The following is a 21,639-nucleotide window of genomic DNA, read 5'->3' as shown; positions in this document are numbered from 1 at the left end:
ATTTATATATTAATATATGTTATGTTTTATTATGTTCTGTTGTATAATACTATGCAATGTCCTTTATGGTAATTTTGTCATATAAAAATACTTTCTCAGTTTGTTTACCAAATATATGTTAAAGTGCCACAGCACTTTATAAATGTAGTTACCAAACAGCAAACAGCTTTTTATAACAGCTCTACTTCAGACAGCTCTACTTCCAACAGCTCTACTGTCAACAGCTCTTCCAAACAGGGCCTAAGTGCTTTATTTGGATCAATCGAAGAGTATCACTGAAGGGAAAATCTTTTTCATTTTTGCTCCCCATCTCCTTCCCTTCTATCCGGGAAGAGAGTTCTCTTTATTCTCAGTCTTTCCTAGAATCATGGATTTGGATCTGAGATGAAGATACTACCGATACTCTTCAAAACTTCTCTCGTAAAGCAATAGTCACAAATATTTTTCTTACCAATTAGAAGAAAGAATTTGTTTGACATAGCAAAAGAATTCTTTTTCTTTGGTCGAACCAGATTTATTAAATAAATCTAGTAAAAATGCATCCATATGAATTATAAAACAAAATATACAAAAAATCTAAAGAAATATCCGATGTACCAAAGCAAAGAGTGGTTTCCCTATGATTGGCTACATATATCAGAATCCAATCAACCATACTATTAGCCTCTCTATTACTATTACCTTGAATAATACCAACTCCTCTTAATCCACTGCATCTCCCAAAAATATAAGCAGCTAGCTTCATTAAAGTGGTGCCAAGGAAAGATTTGTTCATTGTCGATGATGAGTTTGGTAACACTGACACTAACAGGTTAAAGCCATACCAATATTCTGGCAAAACACTTCTACTTAAAAGTTAGAGCAGTTTGATTTATATTAGAATATTAAGCTCCACATTACATTGAAGGATAGCCAAGTTTCTCAACAAAAATAGAAATTCTGTTTCAAGTAGAGAGCATCTTAAATTTAGCTAGTAGTCATTTTGATAAACCAATGTCTCAGTGCGAGACTATCCACCCTCGCATAAGAGAGATTCCGAAAGACATCATTGTATTCAAAACAAAAACAAATGAACAATGAAACCTGCTTTTATAAATTGCAAGCCGGCTATTCTGACCTCATGGTATTGCAGCAAAAGAACAAAAGAAGATGATAATTTTAGCAGGGCAATGGCGCGTTGAAGATGAGAAAGTGCCGCAACTAGATCTGATGAGAATGGCAAAATTGTCTGGATAGCCTCTGAATCAAATCTAACAACCAGAGCTTTGCATTGAATTGTATTAGTGAAATTACCTTTATCGCTAGTACTCAAAAGCTTCATGTAGTTTCTCCCTTGTATTGGAACCTTCATGGGGTGCTCTAATAAGTCAAAGCAGCTAAGCAATCACTCTTGGAACCCGCATACCAAATCCACGTTTCATTTTCTCAACTCTGATCAATCACAAGGACAGAATTTATTGAAAGATTCAAGGAATAAAATATGTTGACCAACCAAACAACTCCAATGAATTAGATAAATTCTTCTTATGAAGATGCATTTTTCAGCAATCAGCAAGTAAAAAACTGGTGGATTATAAGTAGTAACATTCAGAGTAGAACATATGCAGCAGCATGCAGCACAACTTCTCATCAATGGCCATTCAAGAAACATGAGATGATAAGTCTTTTCAAAAGAACTTAATTACTAAATCACCAAGGCCTGATGTTCATAAATCAGCTGCAAGACAGTTTTTAGCATCTCCTTACAGTGGCTGATTATTAAACGAGACTAAAAGTGCATATGTTTTAGTGAATGCAACTTCTCATATGGTATATACACTTGCAAATTATACAATCAGACAAGCACGGCCAATGCTAGCGATCCACGGACATTCAGATTCATAAATTGAAGAAAGTAATACATGTAGGGAGAACATATAATTAAATAAATGGCATGATACGTCTACAGCACAGTAGGCTCTTATACTATTTTGAATACTATGATACCAGATGGATCACAAACCAGAGTTCTCCATTGGAACGACAGACTGAACATGCACTGATAAGGAAGGTAGAATCACAGAAAATTTTGAACAGAATTAGAAGGATAGGGGCCAATGTGCTGGTTTATAGGATGAGCCAATGTGCCATAAGCTTCCGTAACTATACAAGGTTTTTACTTAGCAGGCTCAGCTTTGAGAGGTAGGCCAGTTAATGAGTTTAAAAATTGCAACTCATCATGATTCGATTTTCCCTTTAAAAGTTTGGGAATCAAAGGATATATAAGCTAATGGAATTGGCCTGAGGGCTTGCCAGACAGCTGCTTCCAACATCACCATTGAGATTGTGAATGCAAAGAGGGCTAAGCTCAGCCATTTGCTAAATATTTGTGTAGTTGATTGTGGATTTCCACATTAAAAATCCATACTAGATTGTGGATGGATAACAAACGGCATGCCACAACCCTAACAACTTAAAAAAAGAAAAAGAATTCCTAGGAAATACTGAAATCAGCGGTGGAGGAATACAACTTAGGAGGTTGATGATGTGGGTTGGAGGTGGATGGAACTAGCAGAAAGGCTCACAGAGTCAATGAACAGAAATAAAGACTAGAAGGAGGAAACAATGGAATGCCATAGGCTAATGATGCTAGGGGTGAACAAGCTGGCAATGCTAATAATAGATGAGCCAGCACATCCATTGGAAGACTATGATGCAAGTCAAAAGACGGCCATGGCACATGAGACAGATGCATCAGTAGTTGGTCTCAACTTGCTTGGGTGCACAGAAACACGGACAGCTTGGAAACATTCACTGGCTGGAAACAAGGTGGCACCAAGAACGAACATAAGAATGAATGGAATCAAGGAGTTTCATAATGCTTAAAAAAATATATGAAAAACTAAAAATTGAAAATGTAAATTTTAATTTTGAGAGAAAAGTAAAAATGCTACAATAGCATGTAGCACTTGGACAATCCAATGATTCATTCAAGAAGACTGTCAAAGAAAGGAAAGCAGAGCTGACATGTCAAATATTATATATGGGATAGACAGTAAAACCACGGAAAGTGGTCAACCATGGTAGGCATAGCTGTTAACCAAGGCAAAATATTTGAGGCAATGAACCCTAAAATGTCGAGTACATGTAAGAATAGAAGGGAAAAACATTGACTACAGAACAAAAAAATATGGACCTCTGCAACAGTGTTTGCACCTGCAAAAGCCCCAAGAAAGGTCAAAGAAGTTTAAAAAAAAAATGCAAGTAAAAGTCCACCACTGATTAAAAATTGAGTCCCACATTATGTTAAAGAATGTATCCAGATACCACAACAGAAAGGTAGGTAAACACTTCAAAACTCACTATCAGAGCTTGACCCTTTCATCCTTAATCTTGTTTAACTCCTCTTTGACATTAAGAGGCCCTTTAAACTTTCATTAACTCAATTTAATTGGATCTTTCAAGATACATGCATACAGGAACTTAACAATCTAGCCAGATTGATTTTCAGCCTTACCTACTGCATCTTTATATCTACAAAACCTATTCCTTGGATGCATCGTCAATAGTCTTTTCCCTACTATTTTGAGGTGAGTGCAAGTGCTGACAGTCTCAAAGAAGCTGCAGTAGCAACCCTAGAGGCACCTAGCAACTTGTAGTCCTTCCCACCAATTGTAGCATGATATGGAAAAATGAAGTAGCAGTACACATGATAAATCAAAGCTTGTTTCGTAAAGTCATAGTAACTTCAAATGTCATTTTCTTGTTTGGCAAGTGCACAGCATATGGTTGAGCAGTTATGATAAAAGAAATAAGGATTTGCTAAAATCTTCACAGGCTGCCACAACATTGATTACAATAGTTGAAAAATCTTAGACAATCATGTTCATGAGATCAATCTTTATATTACATTTCAATGTCAGATCATTGTAAGATTGATGGCAGTGATGGAACCACATATGGTTTCATGCAAACACTTCAAACTGTTCTTTATATCAAGGATTTTTATTTGTAAAGTTCTCTCATGACTCAATTGTCATCCAATATTTTATGCTTCATATCATACTAGCATCAACTCACAAAAACTTTTATTCAGTTTCAGGAAAAGGCTTTAAATTGTCTTTTATATCAAGGATTTTCATTTGTAAATGAACAGAAACACTTAGCTGAAAGTTCTCCCATGCTTTAATTGTTATCCAATATTTTATGCTTTCTATACCTGGTAGCCATCAACTCAGGAAATCTTTTAAGGGGTCTCATTTGTTGTTTAAAAGTTATGTTCGCTGGGCTTCTACATATTGCTAAAAGAGCAGAAAAATAGCCTAGCATGTAAAAGGAAGAAAAACGCAAGAAATTATTCTAAATATGTTGCTAACATATTTTTAATCAACTATTCACCACATAACAAAGCTGAGTATGTGTTACTGGAAAAGAAACTCACGTTGGAGCAAGCCTGCCAAGACTATCAAGCTCCTCACCCGAGGCTTCATCAAAAACCTTTCCTGAAATCTCAATAATATAAGACCGACCAGCATTAGGCGAAAGTCCTCTACTAACCAGCAAATCCAAGTCCCTCTGATGAAGCTCTCTCCCATTTGCAATAACTCCAGTATTCCCACCAGCACAATATTTAGGCATAGGATAATTGAATTCTTCAATGAATGGCTGCAAAATCAAGCATTTTATCAATAAATCCAGTAATTGAATGCTACTACAGTTATTCAGAATTAGTTGCCCTTACAGGAATTATGCCAAGGCATGGATGTCCGATGACACCCCAAAATCCAGCACGGTAATCATACCTGAATCACAAGGGGAGCAGAACATGTTATCTTGGAAAAAGAATAACTAGATAACATATGAGTTGCAGTACAATCTACATAACATCTCCTAAATCATAATTACAGCATGTAGAATAACTCAAAGGTGTTTTCTCAATGACCCTAAATTTAATCTGGTATTTGGTCAGTTGTCATGGATAAAGAAAGGATGGACTAGTGCACGAGGGTACCATCATTGCGGGGTCTGGGAAGGGTCAGATATATGCAGCCTTAGCCCTATGTGCGGAGAGGCTGTTTCTGTGTTCTAACTCATGACCACGAGGTCACAATTGAGCAGCCTTACCGTTGCGCCAAGGCTCAAAATGGAAGACAACCTTATTGTTGTCATGGATAAAACATATACAATATCAAGATGTTTCTTGCTTAGCTTAAAAGCTTAAACAATACCAATGCAAAAACTGATGTATGCAATCTGTATATCAGTGTCTCAATGTTTGCTATTTCTACAGATATTATATGTTCGATCTCAAGACCTAGAAGTTTTTTAAACTACTTCCTAAAGATGGGTTGTTTCTAAGACATGCTTTCAAGATTATATGCTGCACACATGCATTACAACACACATCATCAGACGAGTCATTGATTAAAAAAGAATTAATGTACTAAGCTGGTCGATAAAACCTTGCATCTCAGTGCAGATAAATTGCATGCCCTACAAGGGAACCAGTAACATACCAATATTCTCCAGGATACACTGGTCCAGCTAGCTTTTCAGCCTTCTTAACCAAATGATCAGAAATAGGATGGCCATTAACTGAAACTTTTGATCTATCATCCTTCACTGACTGATTAAATAGAGAGATATCTTTGAAGGTCTTCTTTATAAGGCCAGCAAAGAATGAATCATCATCCTTGCCGATCCTATGCTGATATTCATCTCTTCTTACTTCCCAAGAATCTTGAGATAAATCAGGATTTGGGTACTCATCAACTGGCAAATCAATCTCAGTTGCTGCTTGTACATCTTTTACAGAGTTTTGCAAAAAATTTCCATTAAAAGATACAATCTTCTCTTGATTATAGCGTCTACTGGTGCTTCCCTTTCCAGAGTCATACGTTACCTCATTACATAATGGGTGCGCCAAATGCTCACGAAGTTGTAGACCTGGAACATCTGAAGTCACTTCATCCTCAAAGGGAAGTTCTGTAAAGCTGGGCACATCTCTCTGACAAATCTTACTGTCTGGACTCTCCACATCCTCGGACCTATTGGAAGATGTGGAGAGCCCCTGCATTTTCTCTGGATCACTAAAGTTTAGGTCATATTTTTTTCCAGTCATTTCATGACTTGATGTAGGAGGAGAAACTAGATTCTCAACCATAGACTGGATGTTATAGCCTGAGCTATCATAATCTTCAGAGTAAGAAGTATCAGGATGTCCACTGGCATGGCCTTGAGAGGGAAAATCCTCATTAAACCCATCATTAGAACCGTTATTGATCATAACTGCAGGCATGGCTGGTGGGGGGGCAGAAGTAACAAGTCTTTTCCCATCAAGTTCTAATGATATTACCTGAGAGCATGACCCACAGCGCAACTTAAAACATTTCTCTACCGTAAGCTTAAGTTTTTGAGGTAGCAGCAGCAATTCAAAACAACTACAGCAAACTACAAAAGGAGCAGCACCAGCTTTGGGTTGACAATGACGCCTATCCGTCTTGCCAGGAAACATAGCCCTTTGTTGTGGCTGTGGCTCGTAAGAATACAAGGATGAGTTGCCATATGTTGGATTGTAACTTCGTGAACCAGACACAGATGAACCATCCGCAGGGTAAAACCCATGATTGTTTACAAGATAAGGAACCCTCCTATTATTGATACAAGCAGGAGGAGCCTGTGCAGGCAGCATCTGGTGTTTGTTGTAGCAGAGCACACAGGAGCAGGCAGGTTGCGGGTAAAACCCTTCATGATGATAAGAGATTACAGGATCTAGATCAAGATGTCCACAGGGGCAGTTGCAAATTGCTCTTTCTGGGTACTGAACATGGCAGTGGTAAGAAGCCCTCCCAAGTGTTTGTGACACAAATGGCTCTCCATATCCAGGATAAAAGTTTGGCAGCCCTGTACTGTATCCATTTGGTGGACAAGGATGCAGACTAGATTTTTGATTCAATGATGATGAGCCATCAGGAAACCAAGTACCATGGCCTTGACGAACATAAGAAGAAGAGGCTTCCCTTCTGTTCTTCGGCATCCTTTCTTTTGGTCTGTCCACAACCTCGCAAGACCGACGAAGCTGATCTCTTAATTCATCAAGCTTTCTCAGAAGCTGTGCAGGATCTTGCTCGAGATGCTCAGCTTTGTCGGGGCCTTCCCTGTTCTGCTTCATGGCTGGGCCACCATTACCATATCCGTGAGTAAGTTTCATTTGCTGGATGGATGGGCCTTCACCGGCAAAAGGAGCAACTGGAACACCATCTATCTGATCCCTCGGCAACCCACAAATGACGGAAGCCCTGCACTTCTCTTCGCCCATAGGTACTTGTGTCTGCTGAGCTCTGTGATACCGATCGGTATACTGAACATCCAGCTTTTCTTTAACCAATTCATCCACATTGGAGGCACGGTTGGTGACCTGAGCTCTAGGGGGGCCACAGCATATACTGTATCTGTCCCTTATCCCACTTCCTGAGGGTGGACCATGTAAGCTTGAGCCGTTGGGTTTTGGTGAAACATCCCTGTTTTCAGTTATGGACGCAGAGCCATGAATAGAATTTGCTCCTGAATTGAGGAGCATCTTTTCTTCTCTTCTAAACCCAAACTCTATGCTTTCTCGATCAGTCTCAGAACCAGAGTCGGGATTAACACCTTTCTTCTCCCAACAGCTCTCTGTCTCTGAATTATCAAAACATTTCACATCTCCTCCATCCGATCTTTCTGATGAATAATCTGTCACTGGATTTCGTTTCTTTGCTGTATTACCAGGAGATCAAAACAAGAGAAAATTACAGCAACGACAACAACCAAAAAAAAGGAAAGAAAAAAACTTCTTTTCCAGTTTTTTAGAGAAAATCACCTAACGTGTTGAAAATTAGATCTAAAAAAAAAAAAAAAAGCCCAAACAGAGGAAGGAACTAATCTTTCTTAGGAAAAACAAAACTTTTTCAGAAGGAAAAATGACGAGCAATATCAAAAAGAAAAGAGATTAGAAAACCGAAAACCTACCTTGCAGGGTAGCACTGCAACCACCGCATCTATAGACCGTAAAATTGGGGAGCTCCGGAAGAAGCTTATCGCACTTAGGGCAACGCACCAATCGAACCTTCACTCCTACCCCTTCCGCCATTCTCGCCGGAAGGGGAAGTAAAACAAAAAGATCTACAAAAGCTTCACGGGCTCCAAAGGAAAAGGACAAAAAAAGAAAACACACACCTCGAAACCCTTGCAGGAAGCGAGCGGAACCCCTCTCAGCTCAATCAAACTTAAATCCTCATCCAATGCCGCATTTTTCTTCGCCAAAGTTCAAGAAAGCAAAAGAAACGAACGAAAAGATCTCGCCTTTACTACATTCTACCGCACCAAGCCCTAAAAATCACCATCTGTCGCCATTTTTGGACCTCCAAGGACGGCAACAAGATGAGAAGAGCCTGGGCTACATTTCCGATCGCAGGTTTTCTCTTCCCTATTTCTTGTATTCTTTATGCTTCTTGGAACCTTTGGAATGGTTCGGGGGAAAAGGAAAAGGAGAAGAGAAAAGAGAGGAGAGAGAAGGTTTAGAAGGAGAACGTTGGGAAGGGTAGTGGGAGAGGTGGGAGGGCTTTTTCTTCCGCTACCCGCCAGATTTTTCATTCACTCGGCGAGTCGGAGACGACTCGGAGGAGAACCAGATGGAAAACTCGTCGATTAATTGGCGTAGTGGCTTCTGTTTTTATTTTCTTTTCTCCCCATTGATTGGTCCCATTGATCGGTGGACATATGCTCTTTGATGGCGGCGGTGGTGTGGAATTTGTCAACCATGACCCAGAGGCTAAATTGACGATGACTGATGGCCGGCAGATTTTTGACCAGTTCGTCCTGGGTGCTAAGCTCAGATCAATATAGAAAAATATCATCTGTACGAGATATATACTAAGAACGGACCGCATTTTTCTTGAAGAGACTGCCACAATGATTAAGTGAATTCAAAGCTAAAGACACTAGCTAGTGGGATGCAGCTGCTCCACATCTGCAGTATATTGGACGAGTCTTCTTCTATGGGGCTACACATGTCTACAAGAACGTAGACAGTGCTGCAGACTGAATGACATCTTATGCGACATTCCGAAAATTTTATTTGGGAGAACTATGTATCTGTCCCTTTTCCCTTTCACTTTGTACTTTTTTTTCTAATTTCATGGGCTACATCTACACCTGAAGTGTGTGAGTTCCTGTTGTATCAAAAACAAATTAAAAAAAAAAAAAAAGGACATCTGCACTCTTTGGGTATATAATAACCAGCAATTAATTAATTAATTTACTGTCGACATCACATAAATCAATTTATATTTGTTCTTTTACTCAAAAACAAAAAAAAAATGAAAAGTGAATTTATTTGATATGAATGATTGTTATGAAAGCACTAAGAATATAATTGGTAAATTTAACTCTCGAACCTATGGGTTTGATTCATGTGTTAATTTAGGACTGTTTGGTTTATAGAAGAAGGAGAGAAAGTATGGTCTAAAAAAAACAAAAAAAAAATCTCTTATTTGATTGGAGTTTTCAAATAAAAAAATAAAAAATAATATTTTTATAAAAATAAGATTTTCATATTTTATGAAAATAAAAAATTTATGGAGGACATGAAAAAACTACTTTTCCACCGACTGAAAATTGAGGTCTTTTTTTCCAAAAGTATTCTTAAGCCATCCAAATTTATTGATAAAGTCTTTCCATTTATTAAGAGTATAATAGGTATTTCATATAATTTTTCTACAAAAGTAAATGCTAAACCAAATATAAGCCACTTTAGTGGAATATACCATTTTTTCATAATCAACCAAACGTGCCAAAACTAGAAATTATCTTTCGAGAAAAAACATTCTAGGGAAAAAAAATTCTTCCTGCGTACCAGACGACTCCTTAAAATGAGAATTGGTTAGGTTTTGTTTTTACCCCTCTTACATATCAAAAAAAATAATGATTAGTAATTATTATGTATTATTACAATAAAAATACTAATTAATAAAAGAGCATTTGCATAAGCCAATGTTTATGGAATAAAATTATCTTTTTGTAAAGGTTGAAGCTAAGAATTGTTATTTTTTGATCAATGCTATTAAATGATGGTTGTTATTCCTGTTGTATAAAATCTATAATAATGGAATCAACAATCAGATGATGATTGTTTTTTCAATATTGATGTATAACATGGGGAATCTCTACCAAATTGCGATGACAACAACCATGAAGTTATTAGAACTGTCCATTCAAATGTTGGATATGGGAGCTCAAGAAAGATGGCTCAAAGGCCCCATGGCTCTTTCATCTGCATCAAATCCAAAAACAATTATATTTATGCACCTCAAAATCCAATGTTATAGGACTTGATTTGTGAAACTTTGAACCGTTGAGTTTATCTAGTGGACAAGCGTGACATTGCTATCCCAACGGCAAAACAAAAGGGGAATATTTTTGCATTTCTGAGGAGTTTGAGTCTATAAATAATTATACCTCTAATTTATCTCCATTTTTAACGTCCGGACCGGCCGGATCCGAACGTCAGAAAACCTAGCAGAGGAAGTCTGTCTTTTCGCCGTATGTAATCGGCGATTTCTCTCCCTTTCTTTTGTCCTATCGTCTCTGAAATTTCTAAGTTCCGTTTTTGTCCGAAATCTGACTTTCTTTCGGACTTCTGGCGCAGTTGTACGGATTGTTTCAAGAATTGTTTAACGGACATTTCCTTCTGTAGCGGAACATGTCAGAGAGAATCTAGGTTGCTCTGATTTCCGCGGGTAAGGACAAAACAGGAACCTCCATTTTCTTTTTCTTTTCGCCCACCAAGTATCCGACCCATTCAACCCCCTTTTCTTTTCTTTTTCTCATTCTATTCTATTCTTTCTTTCTTCTGCTGCTGCTGCTGCTTCTCTCTTGCTTTTTTTTTTTTTTTTTTTTTTTTTTTTTTTTTACACCGATTCCTCGTAGCCAACAAAATTAAAAAAAAAATCTAGCTAAATAGGTATAAAATATCCATCTGATTTATCCAAAAAAAATTTCTAGAGTGATGTGCCACATAGAAAGCTATATTTACTTTTCAATAAATATGTGCGGCCCTGAAAACGCTACAATCCTCGATCATTCTTTTTATGTCCTGAATCAGAGACAGCCCGCTATCACGATATGTTGTCCGTTGAACCTCACGATCACATAAGCCGAGTCAACCCATATCTCTTTATTTTAGCGGTCGTCGCACGTGGAGAATTATAGAAAATACTCAAAATAAAAAATTAATAGAAGATGCACTAAGGCCAATGAGGAAATTTAATTCGTCAACAGTATAATTTCTTTTCAAAATTTACTATTAAATTTTTCTAGACTTTAATAAAAAATTTAAATTAAAAAAATATTATTTTGATTAGATTCATTAACTTAGGGATGGATCAATTCAAGCATAAATTAATCATAAGTTTTCTTTTAGTTTATGATTGGAGTGATTCATCTCTGAGTTAATGAATTTGATTCAGCTAGCAATTTTTAAAAGGAAATTATTATTGTCTCTAAAATGATTTTGGCTTGCCGTGCAAAAGAGCTCGTTTCGGTGCGAGAACGAAGTCCCATCACATCAGTCCAAAGACTCCCGGGCACGGTGGTCCGGGCCATGTTTCAGAACAATGTGGGGTCCACTACCGCCAGCCTGGACGCTGCGGCCCCTAATTTGCTAGGCTGGCAGCAACCGGGCCGGTAACTCTTTCTCGACGACCGGTTCTCCTCGGCGTTTCAAGAAATTGACCTTACGAGAGGAGAGAGTGAATAAGTGGGGAAGAACTGCAAATACGAGCTAGAAGTAAGGGCTCTTTGGTCAAAAAATATCAAATGATATGGAAGGACGTCTGTTGGTCAAACTTCTATTCACGTGACTTCGTTCAGTTGGCTGCTGACTTTTGCGTCCAACAACAGTCAACCCAGCCGGTCTACGTGGCGTCGTGTTGCCGGTTCCCTGGCACCATCTGGCATTAATCATCAACGCGTTTAAATCAGCAAGAGAATACTCGGATAATTTGGAAAGTTGGGATATATTATATTTTTATGGAAACGCCGGAAAGAAGTCACCTCCTGCCTCCATGGGCGATCAGATCGGGTCACATACGAATTGGATTGGATCAAAAATTCATCAATGCAACTTTAATCTATTTATTAAATAAATTAAAAATTTAAATCTCAATCCAATTTATTTATTAAATAGATAATTTGATCTGATCCACATAATTTATTTATTAAATGAGTTAAATTTGTTAGACAGATTTTTGACGGTTTAAATGGATTTGCACATGTTAAGCGGGTCGAGTTAAATAGGTCAAAAATTGGTTAAGCATTTTCAAGTAAATTAAACAGATTAAACAAATCAAAATGGGTTAAGCGGATCAAATATTTAAATTTGAACCCAAACCATTTAATAAACAAGTTCAGACAGGTTTACCTATTTACGATCTGAACTCATTTCAGGAGCGGCCTAATGTATTTGGAGGCCTAGGGCGAACTCACTAAGAAAGGCTTTTTTAAAAAAAAATAATAAAAAAAATTTAATAAGTGTAAAATACTTTTGAATATCGTTTCTTTATGAATTCTAATAATTTTGTTACTTATGAGTATTCAAATAATAGAAATAACATGTGTTTCTAAATCCTTTATCACTATTTTAATAGAAATTCTACTGGGCAATCTCCTACTTACATGGGTGAATCATACTGTCTGCAAATTTCTATAGTTCATAAGGCCATGAAGAGAAACTTAGCTTATGTTTATAGAAATATCTCTACTTCCACGTACTTGTCAAATTTAAGTGTCACTAGTTGGTAATCTTCAATTTAGCATATTCTTTGAGCTCTTCAAGATGTGATTAAACATGAAATCTATTTCCATATGAGGTCTTGCATATGAAAAGAGTATTTGCTCTTTTAGAAACATGATACATGCTCTGGCAGCAAACTTTAATCATTGAAGAGGTCGGAATATAGACAAATCGTCACACAAAAAAAAAAAACAAAGAATGCATACAATGATAACAAAATGGTTAAAAATGTAAAATGATAACCATAGCCACTAGAAGGCAAACACATAGAAGCATTTTTATGAGGTAAACAAGATTTTCAAACAAATAGCACAATCTAAGGAAAAAAAAAAAAGAAATCCGTAGTCCCCAGGGGCCCAGACCTAGTTCCCTACTTCCCCTTGGTTTGTTCTGGATTTCGGAAGTCATTTGCCATTCGCCAGACGGAACTGAAGTTTGAGATCAAAAAAAAAAAAGAAAACCGAAGTCGGAAGCTTACCTGGAGAGGGCGGAGGGCCGAGAAGGAGAACTGGAGAAAAGTCGTCGGCATGCCGGCGCCACCGCCTCCCAATCCCTCGTCAATCTTTTCAGCCGAGTGCGGAGTGCCGGCCCAACGGGAGGACAAGGGTTCGCCATCCTCGAAAGACGGAACTCGGCCGAACAAGCGAAGGACGCAGACGAAACTCGGAAGAACTAAGGCAGAACCGAAACTCTTCTTGTTCGGTACCGAAGACGGAGGAACTCATGAACCACCGAACAAGAAGGAGGAACTCAAGAAAACAAGAACCGAAGAAGAAGAGTTGAAGAAGATGAGTGACTACGGCGATTTACCGCCATTACTGTTTATTTATGGTGGATGGTCGAATGGAGAAGACGGGCTATGCTGGAGGCTGGAGCTTGGAGAAGACGGGCTATGGATGGGGCACAGGCGGCCGACTAGGAGGTCTTGTCTCGTAGGCTGTAAGCCGTAACCCCGTCTGCTGCCTGCCACCTGGATGCTGCCATGGCCATGCTATAGCCTGTCAGCTTGGAGCTTGTGCCTACGAGCCTACTGCCTACGCTGGAGTAGCTCTTCCGGAGGCCTTCCTTTGGGCCAAGGCTCGGGCCGGCCCTAACACATTTATGTCAAATCCAAACCTGCTTAAAGCGGTCATTCGTGGGTCAAATTAACGGGTCGAATCATAAATTACCACCTCTGCATCCCTCCCTCTTCTTGAAAAAAATAGTTATTATGAAGCTACAGCTAACTTCTTGTTCATTTTTACAAGTCTAAAATTTTCAGGTGGGAGAGCCAAGCTTCCAACCAAGTTCAAGCCTTTTTTTTTTCCAAAGAAAAATATCGACCAAGTGTGTCATAGAGCAAATATTTCATGAAAAACTAATTGGGTTGCATTTGTTTATTTCACTTTCTCAAAAGGCGTAATGGTTGCGTCCATCCTTTGCTCCGAGATATCTGGGCTATGGTGAGGAATGGAGGGGCCTTCCAGATCAAGCATATTTTTCGTGAAGCTAATGGGGCTATGGACTGGGGGACTGCTTATGTAGCCAGTCATTCCGCTAGTACCCTATGGGCTGGTGATAGGAAGTTGCTTCTGGCACTTCGAGGTAATTTGTTTTTTAATTTTATTGGATACATCCATTCTCGGCAGGTATGATCCACCCACCTTAGAGGAAAAAAAAGGAAAAAAGCCGACTTACTTGCCTTTTTTCAGCTTGTTGTGTTAGATTAGAACTTTTAGAACCTGCACCAAAAATTATATATCAATGTAGCAGTCCAAAGTAGGGGTGCAAATGGGTCGGATCGGGTCGGGTCCTAGGTGACCCCGATCCAACCCGGTTTTTTGTTCGGGTCCCAATTTTGGACCCGGACCCGACCCGGTTGAAGATCGGGTTGGGTCGGGTCGGGTCCGAGTCGGGTTCGGGTCGGGTTCGGGTCTGATTCGGGTCGGATTCGGGTCCGATCGGGTCTTATTTTTTTGTGCTTTTGGGAAAAAATTTGGGCAAATCTAATTTGGTCATATCATAATTATAAGGTGCTGGGTGACCCATGACTTGAAAAACTTGCAATTGAGCTCCAGTCAGAACAGATGACCCATGACTTACTAACTAAGTCGGTCTACAAGCCAAATTTCATATCACACTATTTTTTATCTGTATGACTGATTGGACGGAACTCGGTGTCTCCCAGCTCCCCTCTCACGAGGACAAAAAAAATCCCAGACCTTCTTCCAAAATCCAATTCCATTACAGAAAACTGGCACATGACCCATATTCAGTTGCAGTGTTCCCTCACTTTCTCCCTTCAAAGTTCAAAAGTTAAAAGAAACAAAAACCAAAAAACAGAAGGGAAAAAAAAAAAAAGGCAGCTACCGAGACACCAGAGGTCTCAACAGTGTAATAGATCGAGAGAGAATCCTGACGGGCCGACGTTCCTTTGGATTCTGTGAACCTATGCTTGTTGCTAACTTGCTATCCCCCCACACTGACCAACAGTACCACAACCCACGCCAAAAAAAAAAAAAAAAAAAGAAAAAAAAAAGACTTTCTTTTGCTTTTCCTCTCTCTCTTCGGGTCCATTCGGGTCGGGTCGGATCCGTTTGGTAAACCCAGACCCGATCCAGAAAATGATTCGGGTCCAATTTTAGGACCCGACCCGGACCCGCGGGTCCTAAAATTCGGGTCGGGTCGGGTCTACGCGGGTCGGGTCGGATCGGGTCACGGGTCGACCCGGCCCATTTGCAGCCTTAGTCCAAAGCAATCCTACCCCCACATCACGCATTGCAAGATATGAGATTGTACAATCATGTGTGCCATGTCGACTAGGGTATCAACATGCAAGGAAGATTGTTGCTAAATGAAACCTGTTGCTCCTAATAATTTTTAATCCCTTCATTAATTGTACGCGTTCACATATAGAGATATTTAAGAAAGATTGGAAAAGATAAGTTGTAACTGGAGCAGTACCAGGGTGGTAATGTGCTGTGCTAGCTGGAGGCTAATAAGACAGAGCCTGATTAATAGTCTGAGTTCCTGAACGTTTAAGAATCTAGCAAGCAGCTTGCTGCCGGCGTATATGGACAAAGATCATGCTGGTAGACTCTGCCAAGTCTGTTTTAAAAAAAATTATTTTAGTATTTCAAAATATTTCATACTCCTTTATTAGTATACATCTAGAAAAATTAAAATAAAACCGTGGAGCTTTTGTCATTGGATATCTGAATAGTTGCTTTCATCGACCACAATACCATAAAACCTCCGCTATAAATACTATTATCCTCTTCTCATTTCATACATACTTTATTTCTTTTCTGAAAAACATCTCTCTTTCTTCTATTCTCCATGGAAGAGCCCTCTATTTTCTTTCTCTTCTATTTCTAGAAAATATCACCATATTTTTATTCTTGAGGCAAAGGGAAATCAGAAGCAAGTTAATCAAATCTTTATATTTGAGAGCGCATTCTTATAAGATGCTCCTATCGTTGAACATCAGGGGATAGATACGTTGGAACCCTTCACATCGAATTATAATTTCGAAGAATACAAAATTTATCTTTAAGGACAACACTATCTGCGTGCCTCTATAGCTAAATTTTGCTACTCCATTTATTTACATTTATTTATTTTTAATTACTTATTTATTTATGATTATTTATGAGTAATTATTATAAACTTTTGCATTCACTATCTTAAAATTTCTCCACAAAAAAGTTTTTTTTTTCTCTTAAAAGAAATGAACGATGGTGATCAGCCAAAATTTTATTAAATTTATGAAGTAAGACAACATAGTACAAGATGTTGGATCAGGGTTTAATTAAACGGAATTAGACGGGATCCAACATTCTCTCACTTGGATCATATTGATGCTATTTGTCAATGTGGGACACAACTTAACGGGATCCCAACACAAGAAGCATGAGGGAGAAGAAATCCTGGGAGGCAAGGAAGAGCGAGAGAGTATGTGTGTTGGCAGAGTGGGGGGAAGGAAATGGGTGGCTTGACACTCTCCAGCCTACACAACACAAAAATTACAGCAGCTGCATCATTATGAAGTACATAATGTTATGTTGCTGCATTTGTTGCACAAACTCCTCTATCTAGCACGGATGCAGGCATCAAACGATTATGTTGACTTTTAAAAGCCAAGATCAGGTTCAACAGGTCACCGCCCAATTGAATTTGGTCAGTCACCGGCTCTAGCGCAGCATTCCGCGGCTGTTACAGCAACTAGTTGACACCACCAACACAAAGATGATTTAAAACTAAGCGAGGCATGATCACTGGCATGTGTAGATCTTTTGTTAGATTTTCAAAATTAGAGACGAGAACTGACACCACCTATGCCTCACATCATGGGTGGAAAATAAAAAATAAAAAAAATACCACCGTGATCGGCTGGATTTAGGAGGGCACCGATGATGTAGATGGGTGCCACCCCTTGCTTCGAGACATCCAGGCCATGGTTAGTTACGGCATGGCATTTCAGGCCAAGCATGTTTATAGAGAGGTTAATGGGGCCGCGGATTGAGTAGCCTTATATGTGGCTGATCACACCGAGAAAGTCCTTATATGTAGCCTTGTTCGGTCTCTAAGCTGTAGCAAATATTCGCCCTTGTTTCTCTCTAAAAAATGGCATATTTTAAAATGCAGAATTTTGCAGAATTTTGGTTGCGTCTGTCCCAAAGAAATCTATAAATCGATCAATACGGATTAGACAGAAGACAATTTGAAAAAGCAGAGAACATCTATTCTCCTTTTCTACTACTTTTTTTTCAATCAATGGGCTTGCTGCATACTGATTCTGGGTTCAAAGGCTTCTTTGATCCGTGCAAATCATTAAGGCAGAAGGAACATTGCGAGAGACTGTTGTATCTCAGGAGTAGAACGTCATCCAAGCCTAATGCACCGTAAGGCGGCGAAATCTACTTCAAGAAAAGTGACCAACATACCACGCCTCAGCATCTCGGGTTCCATTTTTTCACTTTCTCTATTTATTTTTTTTAAGCCTATTACTGCCTATTATTTGCTAAAGTAGAATATTTTAGATTTTAATTTTTCTGGGACAGATTACTCCCAACATTCTTGAAGTAGATTTTCCTACATATAATAAGCTAGTATTTAGAGTTATCCCAATGGCCAATGCAAGTGACCCGGTTCCTCCTGAAAAGTTTAATAAAAATAACTTTAAGCATTGAAGACAGAAGATGAAAAATTTCTTAACCACACTTGGGTTATTTTCCATAATTTTTGACTCTCCTCCAAATGAGGAAGAGAATGAACTGGCTAAAACTTATACTTTGGAGAAATTTAAGAAGAAAGACTACCTGTGTAGGGGAAGGATTATGTCCCTTCTTTTTGATCCCTTTTTTTATGTCTACTGCACTTTTAAAACCTCCAAGGAGATTTGGGATGATCTTAACAAGAAATATAGTATCCAAGATGCCAAAATGGACAAGTACACTGCTAGTCAATTTCTGTCTTATAAGATGGTTGACACTAAGTCCATAGTTGACCAAGCCCATGAGCTAACAGTGATTTATCATGAATTAGGCTTAAGGGGAATGGGTATAACTGAGAGCCTTCAAGTTGCTTGTACCATTGACAAGCTCCCACTTTCTTGAAAAGATTTTGGGTTATCCCTAAAACATAAAATAGAGGATATGACAATGAAAATACTATTGTCTGTCATTAGGATTCAAGAGCAACACCTTAAGAAAGACAATGAGCAACTCATGAAACCTGAGTTTCTAACCAAGGTGAACTTTGTAAAAGATCAGAATAAGACTCATAAGTTCAAGAACTTCAAATTTGAAAAGGGTGGACCTGGAAACAAAGGAAAACCTATGAAGCCAAAACACCAGATCAACAAGAATGATCGGAGGCCGATTTGCTATAATTGTAGAAAACTCGGTCATATGGCTCGAGTATGCTGGATGAAGAGGAAGATGTATCAGAACTATGAACATGCACCTTCTCAATCTGCAAATCCACAAACCAACATGGTGATATCCAGTACTGGTCCTACTAGTACTGATGATCGGTATGTAACTTTAAGTTCAAAATTAAATTTGGCAATTTATTCTACCGATTGGTTAGTGGATACAGGTACGAATGTTCATATGTGTACTGATCGTAACTTTTTTACTATTTATCAGGTCCGGAGCGGCCTAACAGTAACTATGGGGACTCCACCTCGGCACAAGTACTTGGGACTGGAAAAATACTTTTAAGGCTTACATCTGAGAATATGCTTCCACTATTTAATGTATACCATGTGCCCAAAGGAAGGAGAAATCTGATCAGTGAATCTCTTCTAATTAGAAGTGGTTATTTTTTGTTATTTCAATCTAAGAAAGTGATTATAACAAAGAATGGAACATCTGTAGGCAAAGTCTATGAGTGTGATGGCTTATATGTAATTAATAAAATAAATAATGTATCATTGGATTTTCCTCCTGATAGCAATAATAAAGTTGTGCTTTCAGTATGTTCTTCATCTCTTTGGCATGCTAGATTAGGACATATGACTATTAAAAGAATGATTAGCTCTAGTTTATTGCCTAATGTTTCATTAAATGAAAAGGAAAGGTGCCAAATTTGTGTTCAATCTAAACAACCTAGAAAACCATTTAAAATGATAAATAGAAATTCAATTTTATTAGAACTAATACATTCAGATGTATGTGATCTAAATGGAACTTTGACTAAAGGGTGTAGAAGGTATTTCATTACCTTCATAGATGATTATTCTAAGTATTGTCAAGTTTATTTGATGAAATCTAAAGATGAAGCATTTGATATATTTAAAACTTATAAATCTTTAGTAGAAAATCAACTTAAAAAGAGAATAAAGATTCTCAGGTCGGATAGAAGAGGATAATACATCTCTAATGACTTGAATGAATTTTGTAGAGTTAATGGAATATTACATGAAGTAACCCCTCCCTATTCACCTCAATCTAATAGAGTGGCTGAAAGGAAGAATAGGACTTTGTAAGATATGGTAAAATCTTTGCTTTCCAACTCCAGCTCATTTGAGATTTGGTGGGGGGAAGCAGTGCTTACTACATATTTTCTGCTTAATAGGGTTCCATTTAAAAGTTCTAATGAATCTCCTTATGTTTGGAAAGGAAGAAAACCTAACCTAAACTTCCTAAAAGTTTGGAGTTGTTTGGTTAAGGTTAATATTCCTTTAATTAAGAAAAGAAAATTAGGACCTAAGACTTTTGATGCTGTGTCTCTTAGTTATTCTCTTAATAGTGTTACTTATAGATTCTTAGTCATTAGTTCTGATATAAATGGCATAGATAAGAATACTATAATTGAATCTAAAGATGCTTCCTTTTTTGAAGACAATTTTCCGTTTAAGGATAAAATAAAAAAGCATGTAATAGATAGATCTAATGATGCATCTTGTAGTACACCCTATAATTCAGTAATTATTCCTACTAATGAAAATGAACTTATTGATATTAATGAACTTGGTATAGGGAAAAGAATTAAGAAAAAGAAAGATTTTGGATCTGATTTCTATACCTTTATGGTTGAAGATAATCCTAAAACATATAAAGATGCTATGAACTCATTATGTTCTATGTTTTGGAAGGAAGCTATTAATAGTGAAATGAATTCACTTATGACTAATAAAACATGGTTTCTAACTGACTTACCACCTGGTAGTAAGGCTATAGGTTGTAAATGGATATTTAAGAAGAAATTAAGACTTGATGGTTCAATTGAAAAATATAAAGCAAGATTAGTTGCTAAGAGCTTTTCTCAGAAAGAGGGTATTGACTACTTTGATGCGTATCCTCCTGTGACTAGGATAACCACTATCCATACTTTAATTGCACTAGCTTTAATCCATAATTTGATAATTCATCAGATGGATGTCAAGACTGCCTTCCTCCATGGTGATTTATAGAAAGAGATTTATATGGATCAGCCAGAGGGATATGTGGCTCAAGGACAGGAAAGAAAAATTTATAGGTTGGTCAAATCCCTTTATGGTTTAAAACAAGCTCCTAAGCAATGGCATAGGAAATTTGATAAAATAATTATTTCTTATGGCTTTAAAGCAAATGAATCTGATAAGTGTTTATATTCTAAGTTAGAAAATGATTCATGTATTATCTTGTGTTTGTATGTTGATGATATCTTAATTTTTGGTACTGATATGAATATGGTGACTGATATCAAAATTTTCTTGTCTAATATTTTTGATATGAAAGATTTAGGTCATACAGAGGTAATTCTTGGTAACAGAATTACCAGAATACTTGATGGTATAATCTTCGATCAATCACAATACATTGAGAAAATATTAAAGAAATTTGATAAGTACAACTGTAAACCAGCGAGCACACCTTATGAACATGGTTTGAACTTGAAGTGCAACAAAGGTGATCCAGTGGCCCAAGAAAAATATGCTCAAATTATTGGGACACTGATGTATGTTGCAAATATAAGTAGACCTAACATTTCTTTTGCTATAGAAAAGCTCAGTAGGTTTAATAGTTGCCCTAGCCTTAGTCACTGGAAAGCACTGGACAGAGTACTTAGATACTTGAGAGGTACCATGAATTATGGTTTACATTACTCAAGATTTTCCACTGTATTTGAAGGATACAGTGATGCTAGTTGGATCACTGATTCAGTGAACCGAAAAGAAACTAGTGGATACATATTCATGTTGGATGGTGCAGCTGTTGTTTGAAGATCATCCAAACAAACTATGATCGCCATATCCACTATGGAGGCTGAGATTGTAGCCTTAGATTCTGCAAGTCAAGAAGCAGAATGGTTTAAGAATCTTATATCTGAAATACCTATTATGGAAAAGCCTATGCATGCTA

General features: G+C 37.8%; 1 protein-coding gene across 2 annotated transcripts; it reads right to left on the bottom strand.

Annotated features, from left to right (window-relative positions):
* Positions 1–849: 849 nt before the first annotated feature.
* On the bottom strand, positions 850–8,593 carry LOC103696830. 2 transcript variants are annotated; one of them, XR_005511368.1, is made up of 6 exons: positions 7,987–8,593; positions 5,496–7,734; positions 4,721–4,781; positions 4,421–4,644; positions 1,294–1,431; positions 850–1,206 (listed from the first exon to the last, which is right to left on the bottom strand). XR_005511368.1 is itself a non-coding variant. In XM_026801034.2 (5 exons), the coding sequence occupies exons 1-5, from the start codon at positions 8,105–8,107 to the stop codon at positions 1,377–1,379; spliced, it is 2,700 nt and encodes an 899-aa protein (XP_026656835.2). In that variant the 5' UTR covers positions 8,108–8,593; the 3' UTR covers positions 850–1,376. The 2 variants fall into 2 exon arrangements, 1 of the variants encoding a protein (XP_026656835.2); XM_026801034.2 differs by having other exon boundaries at positions 850–1,431.
* Between the last annotated feature and the right edge of the window lie 13,046 nt (positions 8,594–21,639).

This window comes from Phoenix dactylifera, chromosome 4 (assembly GCF_009389715.1).
Source record: "Phoenix dactylifera cultivar Barhee BC4 chromosome 4, palm_55x_up_171113_PBpolish2nd_filt_p, whole genome shotgun sequence".
NCBI lineage: Eukaryota > Viridiplantae > Streptophyta > Magnoliopsida > Arecales > Arecaceae > Phoenix > Phoenix dactylifera.
Note: the sequence above shows the minus strand (reverse complement) of the source record. Positions and strands in the feature narration are given on the sequence as shown.